This window comes from Tenrec ecaudatus, chromosome 5, assembly GCF_050624435.1.
Source record: "Tenrec ecaudatus isolate mTenEca1 chromosome 5, mTenEca1.hap1, whole genome shotgun sequence".
NCBI classification, from domain to species: domain Eukaryota; kingdom Metazoa; phylum Chordata; class Mammalia; order Afrosoricida; family Tenrecidae; genus Tenrec; species Tenrec ecaudatus.
Genome location: NC_134534.1, coordinates 31,858,304 through 31,873,225, shown reverse-complemented (window position 1 = coordinate 31,873,225; position 14,922 = coordinate 31,858,304). Strand labels below are relative to the sequence as shown.

The 14,922-nt window shown below is 35.0% G+C and overlaps 1 protein-coding gene across 5 annotated transcripts in view; it reads left to right on the top strand.

The window, feature by feature from the left end:
• The window catches only part of OXR1 (oxidation resistance 1), a 459,178-nt gene that overhangs the window by 407,701 nt on the left and 36,555 nt on the right, over positions 1 to 14,922 (top strand). For all 5 annotated transcript variants that reach the window (XM_075549367.1, XM_075549368.1, XM_075549365.1 and 2 more), the window contains 3 exons: positions 457 to 564; positions 1,630 to 1,743; positions 6,641 to 6,793. In XM_075549367.1, the coding sequence (XP_075405482.1) occupies positions 457 to 564; positions 1,630 to 1,743; positions 6,641 to 6,793 (375 nt within the window). The remainder of the gene's footprint in view (positions 1 to 456; positions 565 to 1,629; positions 1,744 to 6,640; positions 6,794 to 14,922) is intronic.

The following is a 14,922-nucleotide window of genomic DNA, read 5'->3' as shown; positions in this document are numbered from 1 at the left end:
TTTCTAGTTTTACATCTAAAAAGCAATAAATGTAAATAGATATTGGTAGAAATTTCATTTTGAGATGGTCTAATCAAGAGTATTTTGCTAATAAAAGTATGTGTGTGTTTTTAAGTTGCATATATTTTGTGAACTATTCAATGAAATACTACTTTAAGTCTTTGTAAAATGAAAATAATATGTTTGTGCTTTGTAAATTATTTTTCATTTTGAAATGGCTTGAAGTGGAGGCCACATGTAATTGTGATACAACATGCTTATAAGGCATGCAATCTGTGTTGTAGTAAGTAAGTTAAGACTATTTGGTAATAAAGCACAAAATTTTATGGTATTTAACTGAAGATATTGTGTATTAGTTAAACATAGGATTGGTCCTTAAGAGATATTAATGTCCATTAAATATCTTTTTTTCCTGGTTTAATATATTAAAATAATTAATTCTTTTATTTGAAACAGGTTGAATCGAGGGATTCTTTGAACAGTATAGCTTTGAAATTCGATACAACACCCAATGAACTTGTTCAGTTAAATAAATTATTCTCCCGATCAGTTGTTACAGGACAGGTAATGTTCCTTTTTGAAATTTATTATTATTGCATTGGCATTTAGACAATTTTAGTAACAAGACAAAGTATCTATTATGGTATAGTTAGCAATATATATATTAGCATATCATTTTATGCATGCTTTGAACAAATTATATTAGCTATATAAGAAAATTATATAATATGTATTTCTAATGCACACTAAAACAATTTTGAATTGTGTTTTTAAAATATTTTAGCTTTTAAAACAAAGTAGTATGTGCCACGAACCCCTTCAGTTAAGCCATTTTGTAAATCATGTGAGTTTATATTTTGAAAATTAATTTTTAATTTACAAATTTCCTGAAGAGGCTTATATATAATTATGATACAACATGCTAAAGTATAATAGATTGATACTTTATCTTTCCACTTCACACCATCTAGTTTTTTGTTACCAGAAGCAACTGCAATTATCAGTTCACATCTCCTTCCATAAATATTCAGCAAAAAATTTTTTTTCAATTTAATTTCTTGAAAAATGCTCTATTAAAGCACAGCTCCATCTCCATCTATATTATATGTGGGTAGTGTATTCATTGATGAATCATAGGTTACTAGTCACACAATGAGTTTTCTATAATTTTTTTATTGTAAACATTATTGTAATGAATATATGTAGACATATACCATATACATATATACGTGAGTATAAGCCGACCCAAAATTTAAAAAATTTTATTTAAAAAGTTTTAGTTGGATATATGTATATCTGTTTTTCTATGTATACAAGATTTCTTTAGATCAAACTTCTAGAACAAAAATTATGGGGACAAAGATTATATGCATAATCATTTTACAGCTAATGCCAAATTGTCCTTTAAGAGGAAATCCAGTAATATATGAAAATAGCTGCTTTCCCACTTTATTACAACAGTATGTGTTATCAAACATGTCTAAACTAATCTTACATTTCTTTCTGATTTGTTTCACTTTTTGGTTACATTTATAAGTCTTTTACTCATCATAAAATTTCCTTTTATGATGCTGCCTGATTATTAACATTTTGGTTTTACTGAATCGTTTTGTGAATATTTTCTTATAGGTTTTATATGTTCCTGATCCTGAATATGTTTCCAGTGTTGAGAGCTCTCCATCACTAAGCCCCATAAGTCCTTTGTCACCAACATCATCAGAAGCTGAATTTGATAAGACCACTGTAAGTGTCAAGATGGCTAAGAATATATTTCACTGTATATATGCACATCTTCCTGTAATACATTTCTAAAGAAATTTTGCCTATTGAATTACACAGCCAAACATACTTAATGATTTTGTTGATGATGGTCCAAATGATATTCTTAAACTGTCTCTTAAAAATGTGATATGATCATTTAATTTGGTAACTCTTTCCATATATTGAGAATTTATATAACAAGAGTAATATCACAATAGCAATTCTATGTCTGATTTGAAATCTTTATAAGACTATGGTTTGTTCTTTGACAAACTGTGTAATATAAACTATTTTACTTCAGTGATTCAAATATTACTATCGAGAATTCTGTTTTTAAGAAATGAGTATCCTATATATTTATGTTTACCAATTAATTTTAGGGAACTATTTATTTAACCATTTTAATTAAAATGTCTCTGAAAGGAATTTTATATTTCTTCTCTGGAGACCTGCCATTACATAGGTTAAGCCCACGAATGGCATTCCAAACCTACCAGCATTGTAATGATTTTATAGACTTTCTCTTCCCGAGTTAGAGCCCTGGTAGTGTAGTGCGTTGTTCATTGGGTTGGTAACCACGCGACCAGCAGTTTGACCGCACCAGCTGCTCTGAATAAAAAATGAGGTTTTCTGTTCTTATAAAAATGTACAGCCCTGTAAACCCATAGGCGTAGGTAGTTTCACTTTGTCCCGTAGGGTTATTATGAGTCTGAATTCAGTAGAATGCCTTCTCTGGTGGTTACAGCAAAATTATATAAAAACTTCTGGAAGCCTCAAACAAATTTCAGGACTAATGTATTAATGCTAAATCTGTAAATACCAATCAACGCCACTACAAAAAGATGCTACTGATGTTTTGGGTATTGTACATTTTTGTAATTTATAACTACTACAAGTAATCAGCAATTTATTTTTCTGAACAAATTTGGACTTCCTTAAATAAAATTTTTTGTGTGTTTTATTTTGAGTGTCTGAAAAATTAATCTCTTATATTCTTTTTAACACAATAATACTCTGATTAATTCTTTTATATCAGCAAGTAAAAGGATTAGCATAGCTTCTAAGTTACAGAATTTGAGACTTTGAGGAAACCTCACCAATGAATCTTCATGGGAAGGGTACATTTAACAATACGCAGAGCTATATTTTGTGACTAGTAAAGGAATGCAATAAATAATATGATGTTAATTGGATTTGGAGTAATTTGCTAGTCATAAACAGCTGGTTGCCACCTTTAGAGTTTTACAACATGAGTTAGTGAATGGTTCGGAAAGGTCTACTCCATCCATGTCATTAGGGTCAGCAGTTCATTCTCAGGCATATTTGAGTGCCCTCCAACTTGGGAGGCTCATCTTCAAGCACTATCCCGGACAATATTTTGTTTTAATACATAGGGCTTTCATTGACTTCTATTTGTTTCTTTATTTTGAAGTAAATTGCCATCCCTTTCTTCCAAGTCTGCCTTAATCTGGAAATTCTGCTCAAACTTGTCCCCCATGGGTAACCCTGTTGATCGCTATTGCTGGGTACTAGCATCATTAATAAACACACAAGTTAGCACAGTACAGCAAACTGATAGGTCATTATTGGTAGATGAATACATGATAAAAAAAACTTCTGGATATACTAACTACCAATGTACACAGGATGAGTGTTTTTATTCTGCATCATTAATTGGAGTAATGAAAACTTGATTAGTAGAAATTAATGATTGAAATATAATTGTTGAAAATCTAATTCTATTTTATTTAAAAATAGAATAGTAATATATTCAATTACTTTTTTTTAATGATCTGCATTTTTTTCCCTTCCTCAACAAGCGTGTTGAAACTACCACTGATCTCTAGGGATTTAATTCTTTGTTTTAGTAAGGACATGTGATTTATAAAGTACTTTAAAAATTATAGCCAAACAGATCCACTTATTAGAAGAGAAAAAAAACGGTTAAGATTTGGAGTTCTTTTCAAGTATTTTAAGAGTATTAGATTAAAAATGAGGCAAGCTTGTCCTTTATAATTTTAATAAGCAAAATCAGATATTTAGTTGAAATTGCAGAGTGGCAGATTTTGCCACAAATCTCAGAAGAATCTTGCTACTATGAAAAATGCTCTACAAGACATTGTAACACTTGCTGATAAAATAATGAGCATATCTGTGGAGTTACTTAAAGGATGCTAGGCATTAGGTAGTCTTGAAATTGTTAAAAATATAAATATCCTTACTCTTCACTAACTTTTTGGTGACATCTAACATTTATTTTAATTATGGATATATAACCAGCACACTAGATTAGTAATACCAGATAAGGCTGTGATGTCGCCACTAGAACCCTGATATCTTTTTGTATCACAAAATTGTCTGACCATCATTACTTCACAGTTATAATTCACTATGTTATTACTAGGTTTTGTTATTTAATGTGTTGTAAATAATGTGTACTTTAAAACATTTTGATAATTGCTTTTCAATATAATCAGAGGACTTTCAAAAAGTTCATGGAAAATGCATAGTATAAAAAAGCTACATGGCTTTCAAAATTTTTCACATAAAAAAAAGTGCCCTGACACTTTTATAACATGTCTGCAAGGGATCTAGTTGGGAGCACAAAGAAGGCATCATAGCAACATGAATTCTGCTAAAATTGAAGCAAGAACAAGTAGCCTATGTCTAGTGAAGCCAATGGTGAAATCGTTATACCTCACAAAGCCTTTATGGGGACAATATCCTAAATAAATCAGCAATTTACAAATGGGCAATTCATTTTAAGAAGGGATGAGAAAATGTTGAAGATGAAGCAAGGAAAAGTTAATCTTGTTTATGCCACTGTTGAAAAAGACAACCCCAGAGGCAATGACCATCTTAATCATTCCAGCTTATTTATAAAATTTTGATTGAAAAATTAAACTTCCCCCAGCCCTCAGAGACTGCATAAAGGGCTGCTCCCCCAAAAAAGAAAAAAAGAAAAATTAAAGTTAACTTTCTGTTTGATGGGTACCCAAACTATTGCATCTAGACGCAGGCGAGGTTAGGGTGGCAGTGGATATTTTAAGGAGTGGAATTGAAATCATGAAGTATTTCTTGAAAGAACTATAACAGGAGACAAAACTTTACCAGTATGAATCTAGAGATGATGCCCAACCAAAACTCTGACTCACAAAAAAAAAAAATGGAAGTGAACCAGTCAGAGCAGATGTGGGTCAGAGGCAAAAGGTCATAACAATTTTGGGAGATGCTCAAGGAAATAATTTTGCCTGTTGACTTTCTGCCGGGCCTAAGGCTGACATCTACTTATGAGAGTATTTTGATAAAGTTAGTCAAAACTTTAGCAAAAAAAATATAAACACCCAGGAAAGCGTCATCAGAAAATCCTTTTCCATGACAACAATGTTCCTGTCATTCCTTTGATCAAAAAGGGATTTTGCAAGAGTTACATTGAGCATCTACTTTATAGTCCTGATTTGACTCCTCCTTCTGACTTATTTTGGTTTCCTAATGTAAAAAATATCTTCCAAGGGCACCCATTTTTCTTCATTCGATAAACTAAAAAAGATTATATTGACATAGATACATTCTGAGGATCATTCGTCCTTCAGGGATGAGCTAAATGGCTGGTGTCATTGCTTACCAGTTTCCTGGCCTTGCAGGAGCTGATATTGGTAAACATTGTTTATCTTTTTAATTTAACTCTCTTAATTCCATATTTCCAGGAGCCTTCGCCAGTCTCTTCATAGATTTTCCTAGTAAATCCTATATTTTGTATTATACATTCAAAACCATTCTGAGTAGGAGGAGATTCATACGCTTTAGTAGGACAATGGTTCATGACATCAGAAATGCCAAGAAGTTTTGATCTAGGTAATTATTAGTGGGATGGTATTGAAGAGTGTTTGTGACTATGTTAGTCCGGGTTGACTAAAGAAACAAATTCAGACACTCAATGTATGTGTAATAAAGCCTTATATCAAAGAAAAATTGTCTATTGAGAAACTATCCCAGCGCAGTCCAAATCAAGTCCTTACATCAAATATTGGCCATATGTCCAACGTTAGTCCATACGTTCCTCTTTAAACTCATACAGTACATGCATTGATACTGAATGCAGGAAGATCATAGGCTGGTGGGGGAAAAGTCTATGGATCCAGTTGTGATAGAAGCATCTTCAGGCTCTGGTTGCCATCAGTGTGGCTCCATGTGGTTTGTCAACAGGAAAGTGGAGTGTGGCCCACCTCCAGGGAGCAAGAGAGGCTGTTCCAGAATCTTCAGGAGAAGGCCACGCCCAGAAGGAGGCACCATCAAGCTGTGACCTGATAGGCTAGATTCCACCCACCTCTTCACTCATAATATCCTCACGTTGACAGGAAATTATATAACTACCACAATGGCTTTAGGTTTTAAATGGCACTGCATAGTACCTCAGATACTGCTTTCTTTTCTTTGCTCCCATTGCCTGAGGGATATTGTAATCTTACAGACTCCAAGATTCAGTTCAGGAGGCCAGAGTATGTGCGTGTGAAAGACTGGAGGAGAGAGACATGTTTTCGTATGTGTGGGGATGAAGGTAAAGGAGTGGATGGTTCCTAGCTGTTTATAAGATATGTACATATCTATTAAAAAATCACTCAACATGTTAAGTTAAAGCCATCTTTGAGAATGTTACTAAACATGAAAACAGTGCCATTCTTTCTTCTAATTCTTCCTGAAAGAAAATATTTCCCCACCAAACTGTACCTTTTAGAATTTACTCTTGCCTGAACTTCAGAATGTGAAAAGGAACAGTACAGTGATCATTTGGTCATTGGGGAATGTTGTTCTTTTGGTATTACTAATGCGCTTATTTTTATTTAGTTTTCTGAAATGCCTGATTTTTCTTTCCTTTTAGAGTCCTGACATAGTTCACCAGAAGGAAACAACTTCCCCGTCTACTTTTGCAGGCATACGGCCTGCACGAGTTGTGTCTTCAACTTCTGAGGAGGAAGAAGCATTTACTGAGAAATTTCTTAAAATTAATTGCAAATACATTACCAGTGGCAAGGTAATGAATGGTTCCTTAGAGAAAATTTTCATTCCAGTTTTATTTCTAAAATAGGGAAGTTTCCTTACGCATGCTGAGTCACCAGGATCAGTAAGTGCTTGACTGTTGCAAAAGGATGTCCGCTAGGAGTAGTGTGGAGCTTGCTTGTTGTTCATACTGCTGAAGGCAATGGGATGCAGTACATAAAGTTCCAATGTAAAGAAAGAAAAAATCCCAACAACTGGAACTTCATGATAAAAAAAATAAAAGACTGAAACTCCAGGATTTCATTGTACTTGGATCCGCAACACTCATGGAAGGAACAGTCAACAAATCAAATGATGCATTGCATTGACCTCTGTAAAGAGTTAAAGAGCAAAGAGGTCATTTTGAGGCTAAGACGTGCATGATCCAATTCATGATATTTACAATAATTTCATATGCTTCTGAAAGCTGGACAGCAAATAAGGAAGACTATAAAATGAATACCCTTGAATATGGGGTTGGTTAAAAATATTGAAAGTGCTATGGACTGCCAGAATTAACAAATAAATCTGTCTTGGAGAAAGTACAGCCAGCAGGTTCTGGTTACTAGAGAATGGCAAGACTTTAGCTTGTACATTTAGAATATGTTATCAGGAGAGCCCAGTACCTGGAGAAAAGATACCATGTTTGATAAAGTAGAACATGAGATGGATTGACAGAATGGTTGCTACAGCGCACTCAAACCGAACAATTGTGAGGCTGCTCAGGCAGTGATTTGTTATACTGTACACAAAAAAGGTTGCTGTTCATCGGAATCAACTTGATAGCGCCTAAAAGTTAGAGTAGTATTTAGTGGATTTGCTCTTAGTGGAATGTATAAAAATCATATACCAAGAAAAACCCTACTTAATACTTTGGGGAGTGCTAGGCCTGGCAAGGTGATAAAAAGTAAGCAGGTAGGTAATAGATGTGAAGTACCTACTATAGCCCTGAAGCTATGGGAAGTTTTGTTAACTCAGAATAATTCTGTTAGCTATTGAGCCCTAGTCTTTCTCCACAGGACCAAAAAGACAGATACTTAGATAAGGTTTCTAGGTCCAAAATTTCTCTATCATGGCTAGAATTTAAACCTAGTTTGAATTCATTGTTTACCACACCTTGCTGCTTGCTCAGCCAATACCTTGTCTGCAAAGATAATACAATAAAGTATCGATGCTCGAAAAAATAAAGGACAACAAAGCAAGTACTGCTTTAACGTGGCTACTGTGTAATATATTGACTTTGGAAGTCACATGATAACCATTATTTCGTAGTCATTGTTCACTATAATGCATTTAATGCACTAAATTTCCCTTACAGCTTTAGCTATAATGCACAGATATGGATATGCTCGGCTTTCATTTTTATTCCACTATAAATAAAATCTAATTCAAAATGCTTTCATTTTCAAATATTTGTGGATTTCCTAAGTATCTCTCTTGATTTGTAATTCCATGTGGTTAGAGAAAATGCTTACCATTATTGGAATGCTTAATATTTTGTCATGTGTTTTACAATCCAAAGTACAGTGTTGGGTTTTTTTTAATCATTTTATTGGGGGCTCATACAATTCTTATCACAATCCATACATACATCCATTGTGTCAAGAACATATGTACATTTATTGCCATCATCATTCTCAAAACATTTGCCTTCTACTTGAGCCCTTAATATCTGCTGCTCATTTTCCCCCTCCCTCCCCACACTCCCCCCTACCTCATGAACCCTTCATCATTCATATATTATTAGTTTGTCATATGTTACACTGTCTGATGTCTCCTTCTGCCCTCTTCTCTGCTGTCCCTCCCCCAGGGAGGAGGCTATACGTAGATTCCTGTAATCAGTTCCCCCTTTCTAGCCTACATTCTCTCCACCCTCCAGGTGTCACCACTCTCATCACTGGTCCTGGAGGAGTCATCTGTCCTGGATTTCCTGTGTTTCCAGTTGCTATCTGTACCAATGTACATCCTCTGGTCTAGACAGATTTGCAAGATAGAATTGGAATCATGATAGTGGGGGGGGGGAGGAAGCATTTAAGAACTCGAGGAAAGTTATATGTTTCATCGTTGCTACCCTGCACCCTGTCTGGTTCATCTCCTCCCCACAACCCCTCAGCAAGGGATGTCCGGTTGTCTACCATTGGGCTTTGAATCTCCACTCTGCACTCACCCACATTTTCAATGATACGGTTTTTTTTGTTCCTTGATGCTTGATATCTGATCCCTTCGACAGTTTATGATCACACAGGCTGGTGTGTTTCTTCCAAGTGGGCTTTGTTGCTTCTGAGCTATGTGGCCACTTCTTTATCTTCGAGCCTTTAAGACCCCAGACGCTATATCTTTTGATAGTTGGGCACCGTCAGCTTTCTTCACCACATTTGCTTATGCACACATTTGTCTTCATTGATCGTATCAGGGAGGTAGGCACCCACTGATGGTTTTTAGCTCTTTGCTGTCTGATAACTGGTCCCTTCTGCACCTTATGGTCAGACAGGCTCGGTTGCTTCTTCCATGTGGGCTTTGATGCTTCTCAGCTAGATGGCCACTTGTTTATCTTCAAGTCTTTAAGACCCCAGTCGCTATGTCTTTTGATAGTCGCGCACATTAGCTCTCTTCACCACATTTGCTTATGCACACGTTTGTTTTCAGTGGTCGTGTCAGGAAGGTGGGCACCCACTGATGTGGTTTTTAGCTCTTTGATGTCTGATAACTGGTCTCTTCTACACCTCATGGTCAGCCAGGCTGGTGTGCTTCTTCCAAGTACAGTGCTTCTTGATAAATGGTCCATGAACTTGAGAGAATAAGGTATATTCTGCTAATGTTGGTTGGGATATTCTATAAATGTAAACTAAGTATAGTTATATAATAGTTGTTCTGTATTCCTTCTGATTTTCTGTCAGCATTTTTATTAACTTTAGAGAGATTATTAAAATAGCCCACTACCCTTCCATTCTTCATTTAGCTATTTCTACTTTCTGTTTTATAAAATTTTCCTTCATGTATTTAGAACTATTATTTTGTTCAAAACTCATTTAGCATTCTCATACCCTCTTAATTGATTTGTTATAATGAAAGAACCCTCTTTATTCCTGGTAATAGTCTTTTCCCTGAAATCTAACAGTTACTAACATTTTGTCTAACTCAGAGTTGCTATTAGTTGTAATTGATTCTATGGCAACAGGTCTCTTTTGGGGGGTGGTTTAGCATAGCAGTCATTGCTTCCACTCTTTAATTTTTTTTTCTTCTTGTAGGCAATGTGCACTTGGATCTTGCTTTACTTGATCTCTGCTTTTTAGTGTGATTTTTAATTTGGCTACAACTGTCATCTTGCTATTTTCTATTCTGTTTATTATTGTTTCATTTTATGCCCTTTGTTTCCTTCCTAGAATTTATACCTTGTTATTGTAATAATGATTGCTTTATTATATATATATATATATATACACACACACACACATTAAACTACTATGTATATGTGTATATATGTATATATATATACACTGTTTATCTCCAGTATATCACAGCATCACCTTAAATATTATACCACTCAACATTTCACCCACCTTGAACATTATTGGTGTTATATCCTTTACTATTACAAATGTCTTATCTCCAAAATCATTATCATTTGGCTGTAAAATTTTCCTTTTGTAAAATTGTGGTAAATATATTGGTAACAAAATATTGTATTTAAGTAAACTTTACATCTGACATTATATTTACCAGGTTAGAATGAGAAGTTATGAATACTAAGTTGAATTTTTGTTAAAAGTTTCTGAAGGTGGTATAGATTAAAGAAATAATTTCTCAAGAGATTTTTATAGGAAAACATTTTATGTAGAAGTAATATTTCTCCAGGTCATTTTTTTTACTTTTTGGAGAATGATATCTGAAAAATTGTACCCACAAAGACATCTTTATATAGAAACCTTGTTTATCAAAAGGGATAAAAGGCTTGAAGGGGACAGAAGCACATCCTGTCATTAAGAGATTAGGGATTGATTGCTGGAAAGTAACATTAGTTACTTTCTCTCTGGTATCAATCCATTGTAGTCCAAGGAGTAGAAGGACATTATTTAGAGACTATTGAATAACACATGATTACATTACTAAGACTATAGTGTTAATAACAGTATGTATGAGAAATCAAAACATTATATTTACACCTGTTCCCTTTTTGATCATACCCCCAAACCACTGCTATTGAGTCAGTTATGTCTCTTAGCAACTGTATGGAGTGAATAGAACTGCTCCAAGTAGAATTGTTTCTTTCCAAGGCCATCAGTCTTTATGGAAACATACATTCACCTTTGTGCCGGTGTGGCTGCTGTATTTGAACCATTGATCTTTTGGTTCACAGACTAACTTTTAGCCTTCCTTGCTGCCATATATAACTAGTAATCAGTAGTCTTTTTCAAAATCTTACCAAGTGAAATACCAGTGAGTATTGCTATAGTAGTTAACTAAAAATGACATACTTTGAATATAATGCTCAGATGAAAATTATATGACCAAGAATGACCTTAAATTTTTCAGAGGCTTTCCTTAGACCTAACTGATTACTTGACTTTCTTCTCAAATGCCTTGAATTTCCAAAAAAAGTAGATGACTAGAAAGTATAAAATTGGAAACTTTCAAGGTTTTCCATATATTATATAGCCTATTCTCTCAATCATCTTTCTCTTAGATTATTCCTAGCAATGCTCCTCACGTTATACTTGGCTGTTTCTCATTGACTTGAGTTGGCATGTGCTCCAAGAAAACAAAGTAATGTAGATGTGTATGGATTTAATTAAAATATTGAACATATGAATTGCTGGTACCTATAAAATTATTCCTTATTTTAGTAGTACATGATTTAGAACCAAATAAATGCTATCAGAATTTTAGATTGATTCTTTTCTCAAACCAAAATGTTGATATACACACACATGCATGCATACACAGTCATTCTCTCCAATCTTGTATGCACTTACTTGTATAATAAACATTTTTTATTGTCTTTAACAGCATCAGTAGCTCTTCTTACTTGTGAATGAATGGGTATTTTTGGTAGGAATGTCTCTTTTACTCTTCTACTTGATCATTTTTGAACGTTAGTGTTTTACAACTTAATCTTCAAATCAAGCCAAATAGACCTATCTATCACAAAACTTTTTCAACACTTTACAATGGTACAGCTTATTGACAGCAATAACATTGATCGGCTGTGCAACCCTACTCTTTACATTTTAAGTTTTATTGACATAATTCACATATCATACTATTCAATGGTTGTTTTAAATATACTAAAGAGGAGTTGTGCAAATATCATTACAATAAATTTTAGAACATTTTTTTCTTGTACTCATTATTATTAGCTCCCAATTCTCCTCAGCTCCCCTTCCATAACCCTGTGAAACCATTAATCCCATTACTGTCTCTAAAGATTTCCCTATCCTGGATTTCATAAAAAGTAAAACATTACCCCTCCCTGAAAAAAAAGAAATCAACAATAAAATAGAAAACTTCAATTAAAAAGAAAGTAAGAAAATAGTTAAAACTAGAACAAATAAAAATGGGTCAACAGGGAGAACATATGATAAGGCATTAAATTTTAACCTAGCTCTTTCTGAATTAGTCTACTTTCCAACGCACTCTTGTCTCTTAGTAACACCATCCGCATTCCTGGTCAGTTGTCAGAGGGGATTCACCAGAGGCTTAATCCATATGGGGACCATGCTGATGGATTTTGAGCTTTTTCTGTCATCCACAGCCATCTGGGTGCTCAGAATTTAAGCATTGATACCATGCCCTCCTCTGGTCTTAAAGATTTCATTGTTTACAATCATTGGATCACACAAGCTGATGTGCTGTTTCTGTGTGGATTTAGATGTCACCTCACTTAGATGATAGCTTGTTTTAAGAGAAGCCTTAGAGACCCAGATACTATTCTTTCTGATTGCTGGGCAGTCTGCTTCCTTCGCCACACTTTGCTAGAAGTGCAGCCCCTTATATGCACTCCTTATCTACCCATAATCAATGTGTGTAGCTTCATAAACAGTAATTTCCCTTTTTCTTTAAGACACTTTGATCCCCATAAATTTGACGGTTCTTAACTTTTGTTATAAGTGAGTCATATAATATTAATCCATTTGTGATTGACTGGTAACAGCCTAATGTCTTCAAGCTTCATTTATGTTGTAGTATATATATCAGGACTTAATTTATTTTTCTGACTGAATAATATATTTTTCTGACCGTATTCCATTGTGTCTATAAACTTCTTTGTTTCTTTGTTAATCCATTATTGGTCTTTTAGCTTATTTCTACCTTTTGACTATTGCGAATAATGCTGCATTGAACATGATTTATATACAAGGGGGTAACCCACCAAAACACAGAAGTGACCTGGGGGGAGCAGAGCTTTCTTAGTGTACATTTTTCCTGCTAGGCAGGCGAGTCACTTCCTCTGAGTTAGTGCACCCAGTGGCTTTGCCTGGGAAGATTCTCTCTGGTCACTGTGTATTTTTCCATAGAAGCAATTTCGCTGAAAACTCGGTTTTTTGTGATGGCTGATGTGAGAGAATAGCGTGTGGCTGTGAAATTTTGTTTCCTGCTCGGGGAAAATGCTGCAGAAACTGGTTATATTGATTGTAGCTTATAAGGACAGAACTATGGGAAAAACTCAAGTGTACAAGTGGATTTCTTATTTCAAAAGAGGTGAAATATTGATTGATTGTAAACCTTGTTCTGGACATCCATCAACTTCCCGAATGGATTTGGAGGTTGTTCCACCAGGTCAGACTGTTAATCAAGCTTTCTATTTAGAAGTTCTGAAAAGATTGCATAACAGACAGTATACAATAAAAAAAAGGCCTGATTTGTGGCAAACAAGGGACTGATTTTGCCACCACGAAAATGCACCTGATCACGCAGCCATCTCCATGTGCTAGTTTTTGGCAAAAACAGCATGCCTCTTACCCCATGCTCTTACTCACGTGATGTTGCACGGAGCAACTTTTTGTTTCTTCAAATGAAGAGCAACAACGTGAAAGGACAGTGATTGGTGATGTAGAAGAGGTGAAGAAAAAGACCAAGGGAGATGCTGTCAACCATCCAAAGAGATGAGTTTGAAAAATATTTCCAAGAATGGAATTGTAGATTTAACAAATGTATGAAGTGTAATGGAGAGTACCTTGAAGGTGATAAGCTTGCTTTGTTTAAAAAAATTTACATAGCTTTTAGAAGTGGTGGCCAATTAGTTCTGTTTGTTTGTTTGGGGGTGTTTTTTTTTTGGCACCCTGTCATGTCCTTTTGCATTACTTCTTTCAAGTCCCTTGGTATGATATTTCTGGTTGTATAATTTCTGTGTTAAATGGTAGATTTTGAAGGCCTACCGGTTCAGTGGTTCATTGCTCAGCTGCTCTCAACAGTGTGGTGGTTTTGAAACACCAGTTGCCCTCTCTGCTGGATAAAGCCGTGGTCTGCTTCTGTAAACACTCCAGCCCTGGAAAGCTCCAGGGGCCGTTCTATTCTGCCAGAGAGTTGCTTTGAGTCCGAATTGACTTGATAGCAATGGGCGTGGGAGTTCTCCTTTCAGTTTCGACAATGACTTCCATGTTGTATTCCCACTAGCATTGGACAAGGGTTCTAATTTTCCTACATTCTTGCTAACATTTTTAAATTTCTGTAGATTTTTTTAACTCTCAGCCATCTTGAACCTGCTTATAGGCAACTAAAAACTTCATGGGATTTGGCATTTTAATTTGAAGATATAGACTCTTGTTGGTTACCTGGCACATACTAGTTAATTGATCTAATGTTGTGTTTAGTGCTTCTTTAGTCTTAGTTCCTTGCAGTGTCTGGGTTGAAAGCAGCCATCTGAGCAGCAACAATTGGTCTGTATTGCCTTGAGCAATGGAATGTGTGGCTGATTGCCGCCACAAAAGAACTGCCTCCTTCAGTATGAGACCAGAAGGACTGGGATGGTGTCCAGCTACCATTACTATACATTTTGATCAAAGATCCGATAAGATGGAGATGATTATACCTATTGAAAGCTATGATGGTGAAAAGTCAAATCGGCAATAATGCAAATAAAGTGTAACACATAAGAAATGTCCTTAAGAACTAGCTAATAATGAG